This window comes from Hyperolius riggenbachi, chromosome 3 (genome assembly GCF_040937935.1).
Source record: "Hyperolius riggenbachi isolate aHypRig1 chromosome 3, aHypRig1.pri, whole genome shotgun sequence".
NCBI lineage: Eukaryota > Metazoa > Chordata > Amphibia > Anura > Hyperoliidae > Hyperolius > Hyperolius riggenbachi.
The window spans coordinates 54,857,000-54,873,723 of NC_090648.1; the positions used below are offsets into that span (position 1 = coordinate 54,857,000).

A 16,724-nucleotide genomic window follows, 5' to 3' on the forward strand; every position below is an offset into this window, starting at 1 on the left:
ATACCCAAACCTCATGCGAATTTCCTATTAAATACATTGTATGCGATTCGCATAGCGGTATGCGGTATGCGAATTCTGATGGCTCTGCCATGCGAATTTTTTCTGCACAGAAAAACGCAAAGGAATCCTGACAAGTGGAAACAGTCCCATTCACTTGTATTGCTATGCGAATTTGCATGCGAAAAACGCATGCGAATTCGCGATAGTGGAAATGAGCCCTAACAGTTTCACAGCATCAGAACTTTGTTTCTCTTATACAAGTCTCATTTTTAGCTGCACAGAAGCCCGGGCTTTTTTCCCCTGATGCTGTGCAAAGCATGATGGGATTTCTGATGTTTTTGTTCTCGTTCTGCTGTTTTGGTGCAATTTTTTTTTGACATTTTGAATTTGACATTTGAAGCCTAGCGTGTGCAGCTGGGAGGGGTAATTAGGCCACAGGACAGTTGGAACTGTCTCATGCTCCTTGTCACCTCCTTTCAACCAAAAAGATGGCAGCCCCCATGAATCACAAACATTTGCCTGTTCTTTTAAAACAGGGTGGGTTAGAGATTATATTACCTATCTATTCTAATTAACATAACTAATGTAACTTGATGATAGTATGTTTGTTTAGGCTGAAGTTCCCCTTTTAGTTCCCTGGTGTTTAGTTGTCTTCCCTCCCTAGTGCAGCACGAATCTGTCACTCTGCACCCCTAAATAGTTCCCAGGCGTCTAGCCCCCAACCCTGAACCCTCAGTAGATTTAATCCTGTTAGGTGTTATATCAGTACAGTCTAGGCATACGTATAAGAATGGCATGGCTCTTCTCCTCTATAGGACAGACTCAGACACACGTGCTCCCAGTCCCAGCTGCTGTACGTAAAGCCCCGCCCCCTCCAGGCACACGTGTCCCCAGCAGCAGGAAGTGCAGCTCCCGCCATGTCTCTGGAGTCGGTGCGGTACGTCCGGGGATCTCTGCAGGTTCTCAATCAGCTGCTGCTGCCGCAATGCAGCCAGTACGAGGCCGTGAGCAGCGTGCGGGAAGGCGCCGAAACCATCCGCACCATGAAGGTGAGGATGCGGGGCGAGGGAGCACGACGCGCTGGGGGCGTGACTGGGGAGGCGGGGAGGGGCGTGGCTCGCAAGTACGAGTTCTGTTCGCCAATAGAAGCTTAGCCAGGCACGTGATCAATAGCTTGCTGCAGTGACCACGCTCTAATAGGGCCACGTGATCCCTCCTAGCTTTGTCATGTGATGTCATCCTGTCGTTTATGATTATAGTTCACCTAGAAGTGTATATGCTCTCCTAGAGCTGGGCTGGCTGAACTGGAAAGCCTATAGCTCACCTGAAATAAGGATGGAAGGGTACTTATTTCAGTAGTGGGAAGTCCAGAATGTTCCAACAGCATAATAACCTGTACAGAAAAACATTTATTTGTTACAGCTGATACAAATCCTGCAATAAACCTGCAGTGTGTCTACTTCCTGCTTTCATGGAAGCAGACATAAGGTGGCATAGTGGTTAGCGCTCTCGCCTTGTATTGCTGGGTCCCCGGTTCAAATCCCAGCCAGGTAAAAATCTGCAAGGAGTTTGTATGTTCTCCCTGTGTCTGCGTGGGTTTCCTCCGGGCAGTCCGGTTTCCTCTGACATCCCATTGGTAGAAAAAAAACAATGGGTATCATTCATAAACAGGCTGTCGGTAGTGCGGGAAAACACCGTTCTTCTCCGCAACCGGTAATTAAGACTTCTGGGTGGCCATTCATAAAGAAGTCTGCCTGTTGCGGAAGAAGTGCGGAGGTTTTCTGGAGGAAGCTGGCGGCAGCGTGGCGGAAGACATGCGGAAACTTAAAAGCTGCCCGATTCCCTCCCTGCGCTGCTCTGTCTGATGCTGCTTGGGAGGTCCCTCCCATTCATTTATATGTATTCCGCCCGCCTATCGCTACTGTCGAGCAAGCGGTATTTTCCTTCCGGATACCGCTTGCTCTAATCTTTATGAATGGATGTGTTTGTTACTTTTTCTAGATTAATCTAGAAAAACTCCGCACAAGGCGGAAATGTATCGCTCTGTCACCTTTTCATGCGGAAAGAGCCTTTATGAATGGGGCTTATGCTGAGTGGTCGGGAAAGTCACCGGTGTTAAGCATTTCCGCATGCGGAAATGCTTTATGAATGATACCCATTGTTAATATGTTTTTGTTAATATGTAATACAGATAAGTTAATTGGCTCCCCCCTAAACTGGCCCTAGACTACAATACATACACTACACAATACAGATATGTCTATGGTAGGGACTAGACTGTGAGTAAGTGACAAGACTATATATACTCTGTACAGCGCTGCGGAAGGCACAGCACAGGCACAGATGAGGGGGAATTAGACATGCTAAATTATCTAAATACATACATGGTGCATTTCTCTGTGTTTTCATTTTGTCTTGTGCAAGAGTTCTGGTCCACTTTAATGTCATTATGATAGTGTTGTGTTACTCATGCGCATTTGCAATAGAACTTTCAGTTTCTAAAAAGTGGCTGACATCTGATCTCAGAGACATGAGCAGTTCCCTTATGATAGTGGGATAACCAGCCTGGAATCAGTGCAGGAAGCTGTACTACTTTCCATACCAGGATGTACCATTACTTTAGTACCGCAGCAATAGCAGAGACAGGAGAAGGTGAGTTCCACCTATTACTGTCTCTGCCATTGCTACGGTGCTAAAGTAATGGTGCAGTATGTATGGAGAATTATTATTATTATTATTTAGTATTTATATAGCGCCGACATATTACGCAGCGCTGTACAGTGTACATATATATATGGTCTTGTCACTAGCTGTCCCTCAAAGGAGCTCACAATCTAATCCCTACCATTGTTATATGTCTATATTATGCAGTGTAAGTACTGTAGTCTAGGGCCAATTTTAGGGGAAGCCAATTAACTTATCCGTATGTTTTTGGAATGTGGGAGGAAACCGGAGTGCCCGGAGAAAACCCACGCAGACACGGAGAGAACATACAAACTCTTTGCAGATAGTGCCCTGGCTGGGAATCGAACCAGGGACCCAGCGCTGCAAGGCGAGAGAGCTAACCACTACGCCACCGTGCTGCCCGAGAATGGTACAGTCCTGCGCTGCTTCTGGGTTGGGCATCACACTGTTAAAGGGAAACTGTGCATGTTTTTGAAATCAGCTGTCTTCAGAGACTAAAAGTTCTATTGCGCATGTCTAATGCGACACTAGCATAGTGACGTTAAAGCAGATCCGAGATGAAAAACAAACTATAACAAGTAACTTGTCTATATATGTTATCTAAAGTTTAGATAATTTACACAGCAGATCTAGCTGCAAACAGCTTCAATAGAATATGATTATTTCTTCCTGTGATACAATGACAGCAGCCATGTTGTTTGTAAACATTACACAGAGGCGGGCTTATCTGCATCTTGAGCAAAAAAAAACGAATCCTCCTCCCTCCTCCCCTCTGCCTCTGAAATCTCTGGCTAGTAATACCTCCCCCTCCTCCTGCCCAGACTGAGCTCCCATGAGCCCTTGCTACTGTCTGAAAGTGCCTTACCTCTCTGAAAACCTGTGGGCGTGGCTTGTTTAGTTTATAGGGAATTGGAGTATTAAAACAAAAAAGTATTTGGCTGGAGGAATGCCCTATAAACAATAGGAAAGGAACACAATTATGCAATGAGTAAAAGTTCATCTCGGATCAGACGCTAAGGGCCTGAGCCCACCAACACAGTTGTGCGCAGTTGTGTCTGCTTTTTAGCAGCACATCAATGTTACAGATGCTGAAAAGCGGACAGAAGCGGGCACAACTGCGTTAATGGCTCAATCCCCAACAATCTAGGGCACACCGATAACCTGTAGAGCCAAACGTTTTTCCACCAAAATATGCCCAGAAACCGCTCCACTGAAAGTAACCATTTTATTAGCCTCCATTCACAATTCAATGTACAGTTACCAAATTTATGTTGGAAAATTACCGGCAGAAGATCAGCAGGACATTCTGGCATTGTGGACCTGAACTATTGCACAAGACAGACGGAAAACATAGAGAAATGTACCCTGTATGTATTTAGTGAGTTTAGCCTATCTAAGTCACCCTCATCTATCTAATCACAAGTTGTTATTTGATCCATCAGCTGGCTGCCACGGGAGAATAGTTAACCTGCGGTGACCTCCGGCGTCTCTGGACGCGCCTAGCTCGTCCAGAACGCTAGGGAGGTTAATAGTCAAACACCGGATGCTAACAATATATCGGCTTCCATGAAAGCAGAAAGTAGACACATTGTAGATTTATTGCAGGATTTGTATCAGCTGTAACAAAGATGGTTTTTCTTTAAAGGTTAGTATGCTGTTGCTTATCTTTTAGAGCAGAGAAGTTCTGAGCTCAGGTACTCTTGTAAAGGAAATAAATATGTCAGCCTCCGTGTCCCTCTCAGTTCAGGTGTGTTTTAAAGGGACACTGAAGTAAGGAAACTTGCTTCAGGTTACATACTTGCCTAAGAGTGAAGGCTCTGAATAATATAGAGCCTTTCTGTTCTTCTGCTGTTCAACCAGCACTTGACCCTCGGAACTACATATATCCCCAAGTAGTTCCGAGGACAAGTGAATCACTACTGAGCAAGCGTGTCCGGACTTGCGCGTGTGCAATAGCAATGCTCCAGTTGACGGATGCACCCTTGAGAAGTGCCACTTGTGCACTTCAGGAGAAAAGTTTATCGTAATTCTGACTTTGTAGACTGTAAAAGTCTAAGGCTGTGGCCCTCTTTTTCTCCAGGTCCGTGGGGCCCCGGCTATCGCCATTGTGGGGTCCCTGAGCTTGGCAGTTGAGCTGACGTCACATCCCCCGCAGCAAGTGGCGGATCTTCTTACTTATGTCCGGGAGTCTATGGCGCTGCTGGTTGGTGCCCGGCCCACCGCTGTCAATATGAAGAAAGCATCAGAGGAGCTCAATTCCTTCCTTGCCCAGGAGGCAGAGAAGCCGGGAGTGACTATCCAAGAGCTGACAGAGAGGTATGTGCTGCTGATGTCATATGTCACTTCTGATGCTTGGCACTGAGAGGTATGTGCTGCTGATGTCATATGTCACTTCTGATGCTTGTCACAGAGAGGTATGTGCTGCTGATGTCATATGTCACTTCTGATGCTTGTCACAGAAAGATGTGCTGCTGATGTCATATGTCACTTCTGATGCTTGGCAATGAGAGGTATGTGCTGCTGATGTCATATGTCACTTCTGATGCTTGGCACTGAGAGGTATGTGCTGCTGATGTCATATGTCACTTCTGATGCTTGTCACAGAGAGGCATGTGCTGCTGATGTCATATGTCACTTTTGATGCTTGTCACAGAGAGGTATGTGCTGCTGATGTCATATGTCACTTCTGATGCTTGTCACAGAGAGATGTGCTGCTAATGTCATATGTTACTTCTGATGCTTGTCACAGAGAAGTATGTGCTGCTGATGTCATATGTCACTTCTGATGCTTGTCACAGAGAGGTATGTGCTGCTGATGTCATATGTCACTTCTGATGCTTGGCACTGAGAGGTATGTGCTGCTGATGTCATATGTCACTTCTGATGCTTGTCACAGAGAGGTATGTGCTGCTGATGTCATATGTCACTTCTGATGCTTGTCACAGAGAGATGTGCTGCTGATGTCATATGTCACTTCTGATGCTTGTCACAGAGAGGTATGTGCTGCTGATGTTATATGTCACTTCTGATGCTTGTCACAGAGAGGTATGTGCTGCTGATGTCATATGTCACTTCTGATGCTTGTCACTGAGAGGTATGTGCTGCTGATGTCATATGTCACTTCTGATGCTTGGCACTGAGAGGTATGTGCTGCTGATGTCCTATGTCACTTCTGATGCTTGTCACAGAGAGATGTGCTGCTGATGTCATATGTCACTTCTGATGCTTGTGACAGAGAGGTATGTGCTGCTGATGTCATATGTCACTTCTGATGCTTGTCACAGAGAGGTATGTGCTGCTAATGTCATATGTCACTTCTGATGCTTGTCACAGAGAGGTATGTGCTGCTGATGTCATATGTCACTTCTGATGCTTGTCACAGAGAGGTATGTGCTGCTGATGTCATATGTCACTTCTGATGCTTGTCACAGAGAGGTATGTGCTGCTGATGTCATATGTCACTTCTGATGCTTGTCACAGAGAGGTATGCGCTGCTGATGTCATATGTCACTTCTGATGCTTGTCACAGAGAGGTATGTGCTGCTGATGTCATATGTCACTTCTGATGCTTGTCACTGAGAGGTATGTGCTGCTGATGTCATATGTCACTTCTGATGCTTGTCACAGAAAGATGTGCTGCTGATGTCATATGTCACTTCTGATGCTTGGCACTGAGAGGTATGTGCTGCTGATGTCATATGTCACTTCTGATGCTTGTCACAGAAAGATGTGCTGCTGATGTCATATGTCACTTCTGATGCTTGGCACTGAGAGGTATGTGCTGCTGATGTCATATGTCACTTCTGATGCTTGGCACTGAGAGGTATGTGCTGCTGATGTCATATGTCACTTCTGATGCTTGTCACAGAGAAGTATGTGCTGCTGATGTCATATGTCACTTCTGATGCTTGGCACAGAGAGGTATGTGCTGCTGATGTCATATGTCACTTCTGATGCTGGTCACAGAGTGGTATGTGCTGCTGATGTCATACGTCACTTCTGATGCTTGTCACAGAGAGATGTGCTGCTGATGTCATATGTCACTTCTGATGCTTGTCACAGAGAGGTATGTGCTGCTGATGTCATATGTCACTTCTGATGCTTGTCACAGAGAGGTATGTGCTGCTGATGTCATACGTCACTTCTGATGCTTGTCACAGAGAGATGTGCTGCTGATGTCATATGTCACTTCTGATGCTTGTCACAGAGAAGTATGTGCTGCTGATGTCATATGTCACTTCTGATGCTTGTCACTGAGAGGTATGTGCTGCTGATGTCATATGTCACTTCTAATGCTTGTCACAGAGAGTTATGTGCTGCTGATGTCATATGTCACTTCTGATGCTTGTCACAGAGTGGTATGTGCTGCTGATGTCATACGTCACTTCTGATGCTTGTCACTGAGAGGTATGTGCTGCTGATGTCATATGTCACTTCTGATGCTTGTGACAGAGAGGCATGTGCTGCTGATGTCATATGTCACTTTTGATGCTTGTCACTGAGAGGTATGTGCTGCTGATGTCATATGTCACTTCTGATGCTTGGCACAGAGAGGCATGTGCTGCTGATGTCATATGTCACTTCTGATGCTTGGCACAGAGAGGTATGTGCTGCTGATGTCATATGTCACTTCTGATGCTGGTCACTGAGAGGTATGTGATGCTGATGTCATATGTCACTTCTGATGCTTGTCACAGAGAAGTATGTGCTGCTGATGTCATATATCACTTCTGATGCTTGTCACAGAGAGGTATGTGCTGCTGATGTCATATGTCACTTCTGATGCTTGTCACAGAGAGGCATGTGCTGCTGATGTCATATGTCACTTCTGATGCTTGTCACAGAGAGGCATGTGCTGCTGATGTCATATGACACTTCTGATGCTTGTCACAGAGAGGTATGTGCTGCTGATGTCATATGTCACTTCTGATGCTTGTCACAGAGAAGTATGTGCTGCTGATGTCATATGTCACTTCTGATGCTTGTCACAGAGAGGTATGTGCTGCTGATGTCATATGTCACTTCTGATGCTTGTCACAGAGAGGTATGTGCTGCTGATGTCATATGTCACTTCTGATGCTTGTCACTGAGAGGTATGTGCTGCTGATGTCATATGTCACTTCTGATGCTTGTCACAGAGAGGTATGTGCTGCTGATGACATATGTCACTTCTGATGCTTGTCACAGAAAGATGTGCTGCTGATGTCATATGTCACTTCTGATGCTTGTCACAGAGAGGTATGTGCTGCTGATGTCATATGTCACTTCTGATGCTTGTCACAGAGAGGTATGTGCTGCTGATGTCATATGTCACTTCTGATGCTTGGCACAGAGAGGTATGTGGTGCTGATGTCATATGTCACTTCTGATGCTTGTCACAGAGAGGTATGTGCTGCTGATGTCATATGTCACTTCTGATGCTTGGCACTGAGAGGTATGTGCTGCTGATGTCATATGTCACTTCTGATGCTTGTCACAGAGAGATGTGCTGCTGATGTCATATGTCACTTCTGATGCTTGTCACAGAGAGGTATGTGCTGCTGATGTCATATGTCACTTCTGATGCTTGTCACAGAGAGGTATGTGCTGCTGATGACATATGTCACTTCTGATGCTTGGCACAGAGAGGTATGTGCTGCTGATGTCATATGTCACTTCTGATGCTTGTCACAGAGAGGTATGTGCTGCTGATGTCATATGTCACTTCTGATGCTTGGCACAGAGAGGTATGTGCTGCTGATGACATATGTCACTTCTGATGCTTGGCACTGAGAGGTATGTGCTGCTGATGTCATATGTCACTTCTGATGCTTGTCACAGAGAGGTATGTGCTGCTGATGTCATATGTCACTTCTGATTACCGTACAGTATGTTCAGCCTTGTGGGGCTCAGCTACATAATATCTGATCACTTACCCCTGCCGCTGCTATTCATGCCATAAACCACTGCTGTTTCTCCCATTACCAACACATCCGGCCCACAGCCCAAATTGTCCACTGGGCGCTGTAATAGCCGCAATTATGGTAATAATGCAGGCTATGGTGAGGCCCAAATGTCCTGCTTCCCTGGAGCATTTGAGAGATTTGCCCAAGGTCTCCTTGCTGAATAGGTAACTAGCCAAGATTCAATCCCTGGTCTTGTGTCACAGGTATTGTCTTTGACCCATACAATATCCAGTCGCCCGTAATAAATCTCCCCTTTTCTCACGGCATTGAATCTCCTGGCAGCGTCTGTACCACATGACTCAGCGCACGCAGTGACGACACAATATGTGCCGGCTTCACATGGAGTAGGTGATGCTGCATCATATTGTGTCGTCACTACATGCGCCGAGTCACATGGTAGAGGCACGTGCCGTCACACCAATCACCGGAGGCAACCAAGAATGGCACCAGCGGGGTGGAGAGCGTTTACTTATACACTTGCGAGGCGGCGGCGCTAGGACAATTTCCTATACATTTCATAATAAAATCTATTGGAAATCGCCTGTAGGACAGATCGTTCTCTGATAGAATGTGATCAGAGCAGGATTTATTGTCTTGCCACACACTGAACAGCGATTTGCAATTGATTTCATCATGAAATCTATTGGAAATCATTCTAGCGCCACCGAAATTGTGTAAGTAAATGCTCACCACCCTGCTGGCCGCCTTCGGTGTTTGATGCGACCGCACGTTCCTGTATCATGTAGTGACGACACAATATGTGCCAGCATCATGTGGAATAAGTCATTCGGTCATCCGGCAACAATGAGTAATGTATGGTCACCTTTATGCTGGGAGTACACCATGCAATTTCCTGTCAGATAGACGGGTCTACAGATAATTTCCGACTGGTCTGATATCCAGCAAAGTCAAAATGAACTTTCGCACACTCATGCAAATCCTCATGCGAATCTATTCACAAAAATCATGCAGCAATCAATGCTGTCCCTACAGCCAAGTTAAAAGCTGGGATCTTCGTCACAAGAATAAAGTCTCCTGTGTAGTCAAATACACCGCATAGAGGTAGCCCAGTGTCATGTGTCCTAACTCTGGCCCTGTAACATGCATAGCACAAACATGCTCGCATTCATCTAACGAATAGGAGCACATATCCTTAACGTCCTCCCTGGGACAGATAGTGCATCTAACTAACCCTGCAAGGGAGCCGCTAATACCTACATATGTAGTAAGCTCCTTGGGCAGGACCCTTGAAGTTTGCTAGTAAGGGATTCTACTGTATTATAAATTCTATTAAAAAAATAGGAGCCTGAAGTATGACTTTGAAGTAGCTCTGTAGTGACCTATAGAAGAATGCAGAAAATGATTCATGATTCCCACTTCTATAGTAACTATCCTAGTTTCAGCATTAGAAACCCTTCCTATATCTATATATTGCTATATATTAGTATGTAGCCCCGCCTTCCCAGTGATGTTTAGCCTAGGCTATTTAGCTATGCATAATTCTCCTCTAGAAGACCAGGTATACTTTGTACTGTCTAAGGAACTCTCAGGCCTGGTGCACACCGAGCGGTTTTTGAAGCGTTCCGCAAACCGCTTCCGTCTGTGAAACCGATTGGCTAATGTATTTCAATGGGATGGTGCACACCAGCGGTTTGAGGTTTTTAGCAAATCGCAAACGTGGGTCCTGCAGCACTTTTGCGGTTTGCAGAAGCGTTTCTGCCTCAATGTAAAGTATAGGAAAAGCTAAAACCGCTCTGGAAAACACTAGATCAGAGCAGTTTTCCAGGCGTTTTTGTTACAGAAACTGTTCAGTAACAGCTTTACTGTAACAATATATGAAATCTGCTACACAAAAACACTCCAAAATAAGGCACACTGGTTTCACAGCGCAAGGGTTAGTGTGTCCTAATTCCTCTCCATTTTCTTTTTCTTCTTTCCTGCTACCTTTTCTATATATTCTCCTCTATAACCTTTTGATCTAGGTAATCAGTTGATTTGTTATGGTGCACTGGGTCTGTCACGGTTTCTGCCACTCAATATATATACTCACCTCTCCAGGTTGCCGGACTGTAGCCCCCTTGGTCCAAATGTTGGTCTTTCATATATGGTGTCCTGGGATGTATGATCCCACTGGGCTCCTGGGTCACCACAGCCCCTAAATTCCCCTTATGGACCTGGCAGCAACTCTCACTCACATTATATACCTTTTGTCGAGAGCGAGGAGTTTGTTCCTCTCTACCCGACAACCCACAGTCCGTTTGGGCAATAGACAGTCCATGACCGACTCCAGCTCCTCCATTCATACAAGATGGCCATATATACACTAATCTCAAACAGCGCTGGCTTGCTGTAACTTCTCCCATGTGTTTATTGTTATATACGTGCCCACACAAGAATGTACCTAATAGTTATGTTACTGTATGCTCTGTTTTATAACTTTATATCTCAAAAATAAAGAATTAAAAAAAAAATTAAAAGCTCCAAAAAATGCTAGGCATGTTTAGAAAACCTCTCTAAACATGCCTAGAATCGCTCTGAAAATATGCTTCAAAAACCGCTAGCGTTTTGACGATCTGCTAGCGGTTTTGGTGTGCACTGGGCCTCAGTAACCAAACATTCTGCAGCGATCACCTGCCAGGATTGATGTTGCCTCCTGTGATCCATTTCAGAATATAAATCGGGGTGAGGAAAGTTTTTCCATTGGCGAAAACTGACTATTATATTGTACAACTGAATATTGTTTTAAAAAAATGCCTTTTTTATCAATTGTTCAGCCATGAGTGAAGTCATGAATGTTTGTTTCCTGTAGTTATGGGCATGTAATGTATTCATTATTTTGGGGCATTCCCCTCTACTGATACATACAGGTGAGTAGTGGCAGTTTGTATCTGTGGCTAATTGCTTTGGTCCTTTATTAAGTGATTAAACAAGGTATGAGCACACTTACACATTGCTGTGCTGATTTCAGATTAGTGCGCGATATATAAGTCTGTCAGAAGGTGCAAAGACAGCACAGGTAGAAGCCGAGCACCCCTCAGACCACACTATAAGGCTCCTCCCACCCACAGATGACACTATCTCTTAGCAGCCTTTGCAAAGGCAGAAAACTGCCATGGCAGGTTTTTCAGAAAGGGGGTGTGGCTAACACGAAAAACCTTTATTTTATTGCACAAGCAGTTCGTTTTTAGACATGTTTTCCTGCTCCTCTGTTATAACTTCTGCTGCCTGTGCTAATAGTGTGGGTTTTATTTTTACATCGGAGGTCCGCTTTAAAGAACATAGTGAATTGTCTGGCCTCATCGGTCATCAGATTGGCTGTGACTCCATTGGTGCAATAACAATATCACTCCCCTTCCATGGGGGAAAGTAGACCATCCTTAAAGGAAAATTGTACTTTTAAAGAGACACTGAAGCGAAAAAAAAATTATGATATTATGATTTGTATGTGTAGTACAGCTAAGAAATAAAACATTAATATCAGATACATCAGTCTAATTGTTTCCAGTACAGGAAGAGTTAAGAAACTCCTGTTGTTATCTCTATGCAAAAAAGCCATTAATCTCTACGACTTTCAAAGTCATGGAGAGGGCTGTTTTTTGACTTTTATTATCTCAACTGTTAGTTAACTATTTACTTTTTCTCTGCCAGAGGAGAGGTCATTAGTTCACAGACTGCTCTGAAAGAATCATTTTGAATGCTGAGTGTTGTGTAATCTGCACATATTATAGAATAATGCAATGTTAGAAAAAAACACTATACCGTATTTTTCGGACTATAAGACGCTCCGGACTATAAGACGCACCCAGGTTTAGAAGGCAAAAACCAGGGGAAAAAAAAATACTAAGCCTAGGTGCATCCATGGTCCAGGAGTGTCTTATGGACCTTTACCCCCTCCCCAAGATGTCTCTAAATTACACTGCCTAACTTCACTAACCACTGCTGCCCCCACTAACTATACTACATTTCACAAATCCACTGATACCACCTTCTCCAGCTACACTACACAACACAAACCCCTGCTCTCCCCCAAAACACTAGCTATGCTAACCACTACAATATAAATGAGATCTATCTTACCTATCCAGCCTGGGTGGCATCTGTTCCCTGCTTCAGTAATAAACCTGTCCCCGCAGCAATAGCCCGATGAGTTTTCCCCGCATCAGCAATGAGCCTGTCACCGCAGCAAGGAGGCAGCAGCTCAATGCGAAGTTTTCCCACATCAGAGTGTCCGTCGGAGGAGGCAGCCACTGGATACAAAGTTTCCAGCATCAGCCAGAATGTCCGTGGGAGGAGGCAGCCAATGGATACAAAGTTTCCAGCATCAGCCAGAATGTCCGTGCGAGGAGGCACTGGCAGCCACTCGATACAAAGTTTCCAGCATCAGCCAGAGTGTCCCCGCAGCGAGTCAGCAGCAGCCCGACCTAAATTATTTCCTGAATCAGCGTGATCAGAGCAGTACAAAGACACCTTCAGCCGCTATATCGGCAGAGTCCTCTGAGGCTACCATACTGTGTTGTTTACTGGCGCCCTCCAATCACCCGCAGCGCACGTGCGCGGGGTTATGGGCTGACACCAATAAACAACACAGTATGGAAGCCTCAGAGGACTCTGCTGATATAGCGGCTGAAGGTGTCTTTGTACTGCTCTGATCACGCTGATTCAGGAAATACTTTAGGTCGGGCTGCTGCTGACTCGCTGTGGGGACACTCTGGCTGATGCTGGAAACTTTGTATCGAGTGGCTGCCAGTGCCTCCTCGCACGGACATTCTGGCTGATGCGGGGGAACTTTGTATCGAGCGGCTGCCTCCTCCCTGCGGACACTCTGGCTGATGCGGGGAAACTTTGTATCCAGCTGCTGCCTCCTCGCTGCGGACACTCTGGCTGATGCGGGGAAACTTCATAGCGGCTGCTGCTATCATCGGACACATGCGCCCCCATATAGGTAAAAGCTGCATTCGGACTATAAGACGCAGTGACTTTTTCACCCCACTTTTGGGGGAGAAAAAGTGCGTCTTATAGTCCGAAAAATACGGTACCTGAAAATAAAAATATGAGAATATTTTCTTTGCTGCTAATCTTCTAGTAATTATTCATAGTACACAACCAATTCATTATATCATATATTTTTTTTCGCTTCAGTGTCTCTTTAAAGTGAACCTTTTTTCCCCTGATGCTGTGCAAAGCATGATGGGATTTCTGATGTTGTTGCTCTCGTTCTGCTGTTTTGGTGCAATTTTTTTTTTTTTTCACATTTTGAATTCGACATTTAAAGCCTAGCGTGTGCAGCTGGGAGGGGCTATCAGGACACAGGACAGTTGGAACTGTGTCTCCTGCTCCTTGTCACCTCCTTTCAACCAAAAAGATGGCTGCCCCCATGACAAAGATGGCAGCCCCCATGAATCACAAACATTTGCCTGTTCTTTTAAAACAGGGTGGGTAAAAAATTATATTACCTATCTATTCTAATTAACATAACTAATGTAACTTAATGACAGTATATTTGTTTAGGCTGAAGTTCCCCTTTAAGTCTGATTCTAGGCGGGGAAAAAAGAACATTACCCATAAGCACTATGCCACCATGCAGCACGGTGGCTTAGTGATTAGCACTCTTGCCTTGCAGCACTGGGTGAGAGTTTGTATGTTATCCCCATGTCTGGTGGGTTTCCTTCGGGTACTCTGGTTTCCTCCCACATCAAAAAAACATACAGATAAGCTAATTGGCGTCCCCTAAATTGGCCCTGGACTCCGATACATACACTATGCAATACATACATAGACATATGACTATGGTAGGGATTAGGACTAACGTAAGGGGTAGTTAAGTGACAAAACAATATACTCTGTACAGCAGTGCGGAAGATGGCAGTGCTATATAAATAAATAATAACCCATGTGACTCCTTATACTCTGTGTATCTCCGCAGTGTCATCCAGTGGGCGGAGTCTCTTCTGGAGCAAGATGTGAAAGACAACCGCATGATTGGCGACCTGGGGGCTCAGCACATTCTGGATACAACCAAAGTGACTGGCGGCGTTTGTATAATGACCCACTGCAACACGGGCTCCCTGGCCACGGCTGGGTACGGAACAGCGCTGGGTAAGAGGCTTTTTGTGTTCTCCGATTGTAAATACCAAGGCGCAATTGCACAAAAACTACAGCAGGCAGTGTGATTGCGCTTTGGTAAAAATTGCGACGCACGCAATTGCCGCGGTGGAAAACGGGATTGTGATTTAGATTACACAGTTAACCACGGCACCCCTGCGGTTTTCCAAACGTCCGGAGTGAGCGTACGACCCAATTTTTTTTCCCTAAGTTAAGACCGCACCTAGTGGAAAAGGCCTCTTAAAGTGAACCAGAGACGAAGCACCCTCATGTATTTTACCATATATATCAGTGGGAACATTAGAGAAAACACCTACCCTGCTCTCTGTTTCATACTTCACTGCTCAGCCTGCTTGTTATCAGCCCTGATAAAATCCCCGACCGAGCATTCAGTCTGGCTTTGCTCAGGAATCATTATAGCTGAGTCATTATAGCAGAGCCAGTAGGGGGCAGGCTTGGGCTTGAAAAGACACCAGAGAAGACAGGCTCAGCTATAATGAACTCAATGTTCCAAAATGATTGATTCCTTTCTGAAAATAATTGATTCTTACTATACACTGCACATCAAATTCCAATAGAGCTAGAATTCCAGTAGGGTCCAGCAGGGAATCTATTGAAAATGGATTGAACTGGAGAGTTGCAATTTTTGATGCAGTGCAAAGCTATAGGATATCGATATGCCAGTGCTCTTCCCCCGTCCCTGATTGTTTTAAAACATTTTTTATTGTTTTTAGACAAAAAAAAAAACATTTTGGTAATTGATTCCCAGCAGATGACTCGATTCTTCAAGGAATCAAATGAGAAAACCAATGAGCGTATAGGCCACCTTAACCCTCACTGATAAGGAATTACAGCCATAAAACTGTTTCCTGATACAGAACAGCTCCTGAATACAAGTTAAAAATGGCTTGTTGTTCATACATTTTAGCTCTGGGACATTTGAAAGACTGTCATTGAGCAGAGACAATAAAAACATTAAGCAGTACAATGGATGTGAATGGGCACTCCATCAGTTAGATAAGCAGAATGCAAGAGGAAAGTCGGCACATGCAAGCAAGTAGCAGTAAAAAAGCTTTATTCTTGCGGCTTCATGCGGTTAGCATAACCACACAAAATTGGTAAAATTTGTCCTACCCGTTACTCCAAGTGGCTGTGGGGTGAGGTGGGAGCAGTGGGGGCCGCCTTACGACCGTTTCGCTCTCTTGAGCGTCTTCAGAGGCAATGCGCACGCCATGTTGTAGGCTCTCGCCGTATATATTGTGTGGGAAACTTCCCAGGATGCTGGGCGTGCGGGTCCCCGCCGTACGTCCTCTCTTCCGGGAGGTCGCCGTCATCTGACGGCTTCCGCCCGGAAGCTCGGGCGTTCCACGCTGGCTGCAGCACCTGCGCACAAAGCTCTGTGCGTCTATCGGTGTTGCAGCCACTAGATGGCAGCAAAGTGTAGGAAAATGCTAAACTGCGTTTCCGTGTGCCATGTCAAGCAACCACGGAAAACCACAGCCTTGCAAGCTCTAAAAAGATAAAATGTAATACATGACATATGTTTATAACGTAATAATTCCCTCAAAATGGCCAGGATCTTTGATAATACTATCTTTAGTAATACATAGTTACATAGCACTACCCATCGTATATAGAGTAGATTAAAACTGGTCACCATAGAGGAGGGGGAAGAGAAGAGGGAATAAACAGGTCAAGGGGAGGGAATCAATTTGTACCATCATAAATAGATGGTGGCTCATAAAATTATGGCCTAAACCCCAAGCCCCATTGGGTGCATAATTGCTACAAATTCCCTCTAATCCAAGTTCGGTCCCTACTCACCCCTCCATACCACTTGTTACAGCAGGTAATCAAAAGGGACAATTATGTGTAACATATTATAAAAACATCATATAAACATTCAGGAAGGGACCACCTAACTATTTAAACCTACAGTCCAGTACGTGGGTACACTATCTAAGGATCCAGGAAACAGGCCATATCGATATG

At 45.0% G+C, this 16,724-nt stretch overlaps 1 protein-coding gene across 1 annotated transcript in view; it reads left to right on the forward strand.

Moving 5' to 3' along the window:
* The first annotated feature begins 880 nt into the window (after positions 1 to 880).
* Positions 881 to 16,724, forward strand: part of MRI1 (methylthioribose-1-phosphate isomerase 1) — a 28,108-nt gene continuing 12,264 nt past the window's right edge. The window contains exons 1-3 of the mRNA XM_068274130.1: positions 881 to 1,049; positions 4,766 to 5,001; positions 14,554 to 14,726. Coding sequence (XP_068130231.1) covers positions 918 to 1,049; positions 4,766 to 5,001; positions 14,554 to 14,726 — 541 coding nt within the window. The 5' untranslated portion in view covers positions 881 to 917. The remainder of the gene's footprint in view (positions 1,050 to 4,765; positions 5,002 to 14,553; positions 14,727 to 16,724) is intronic.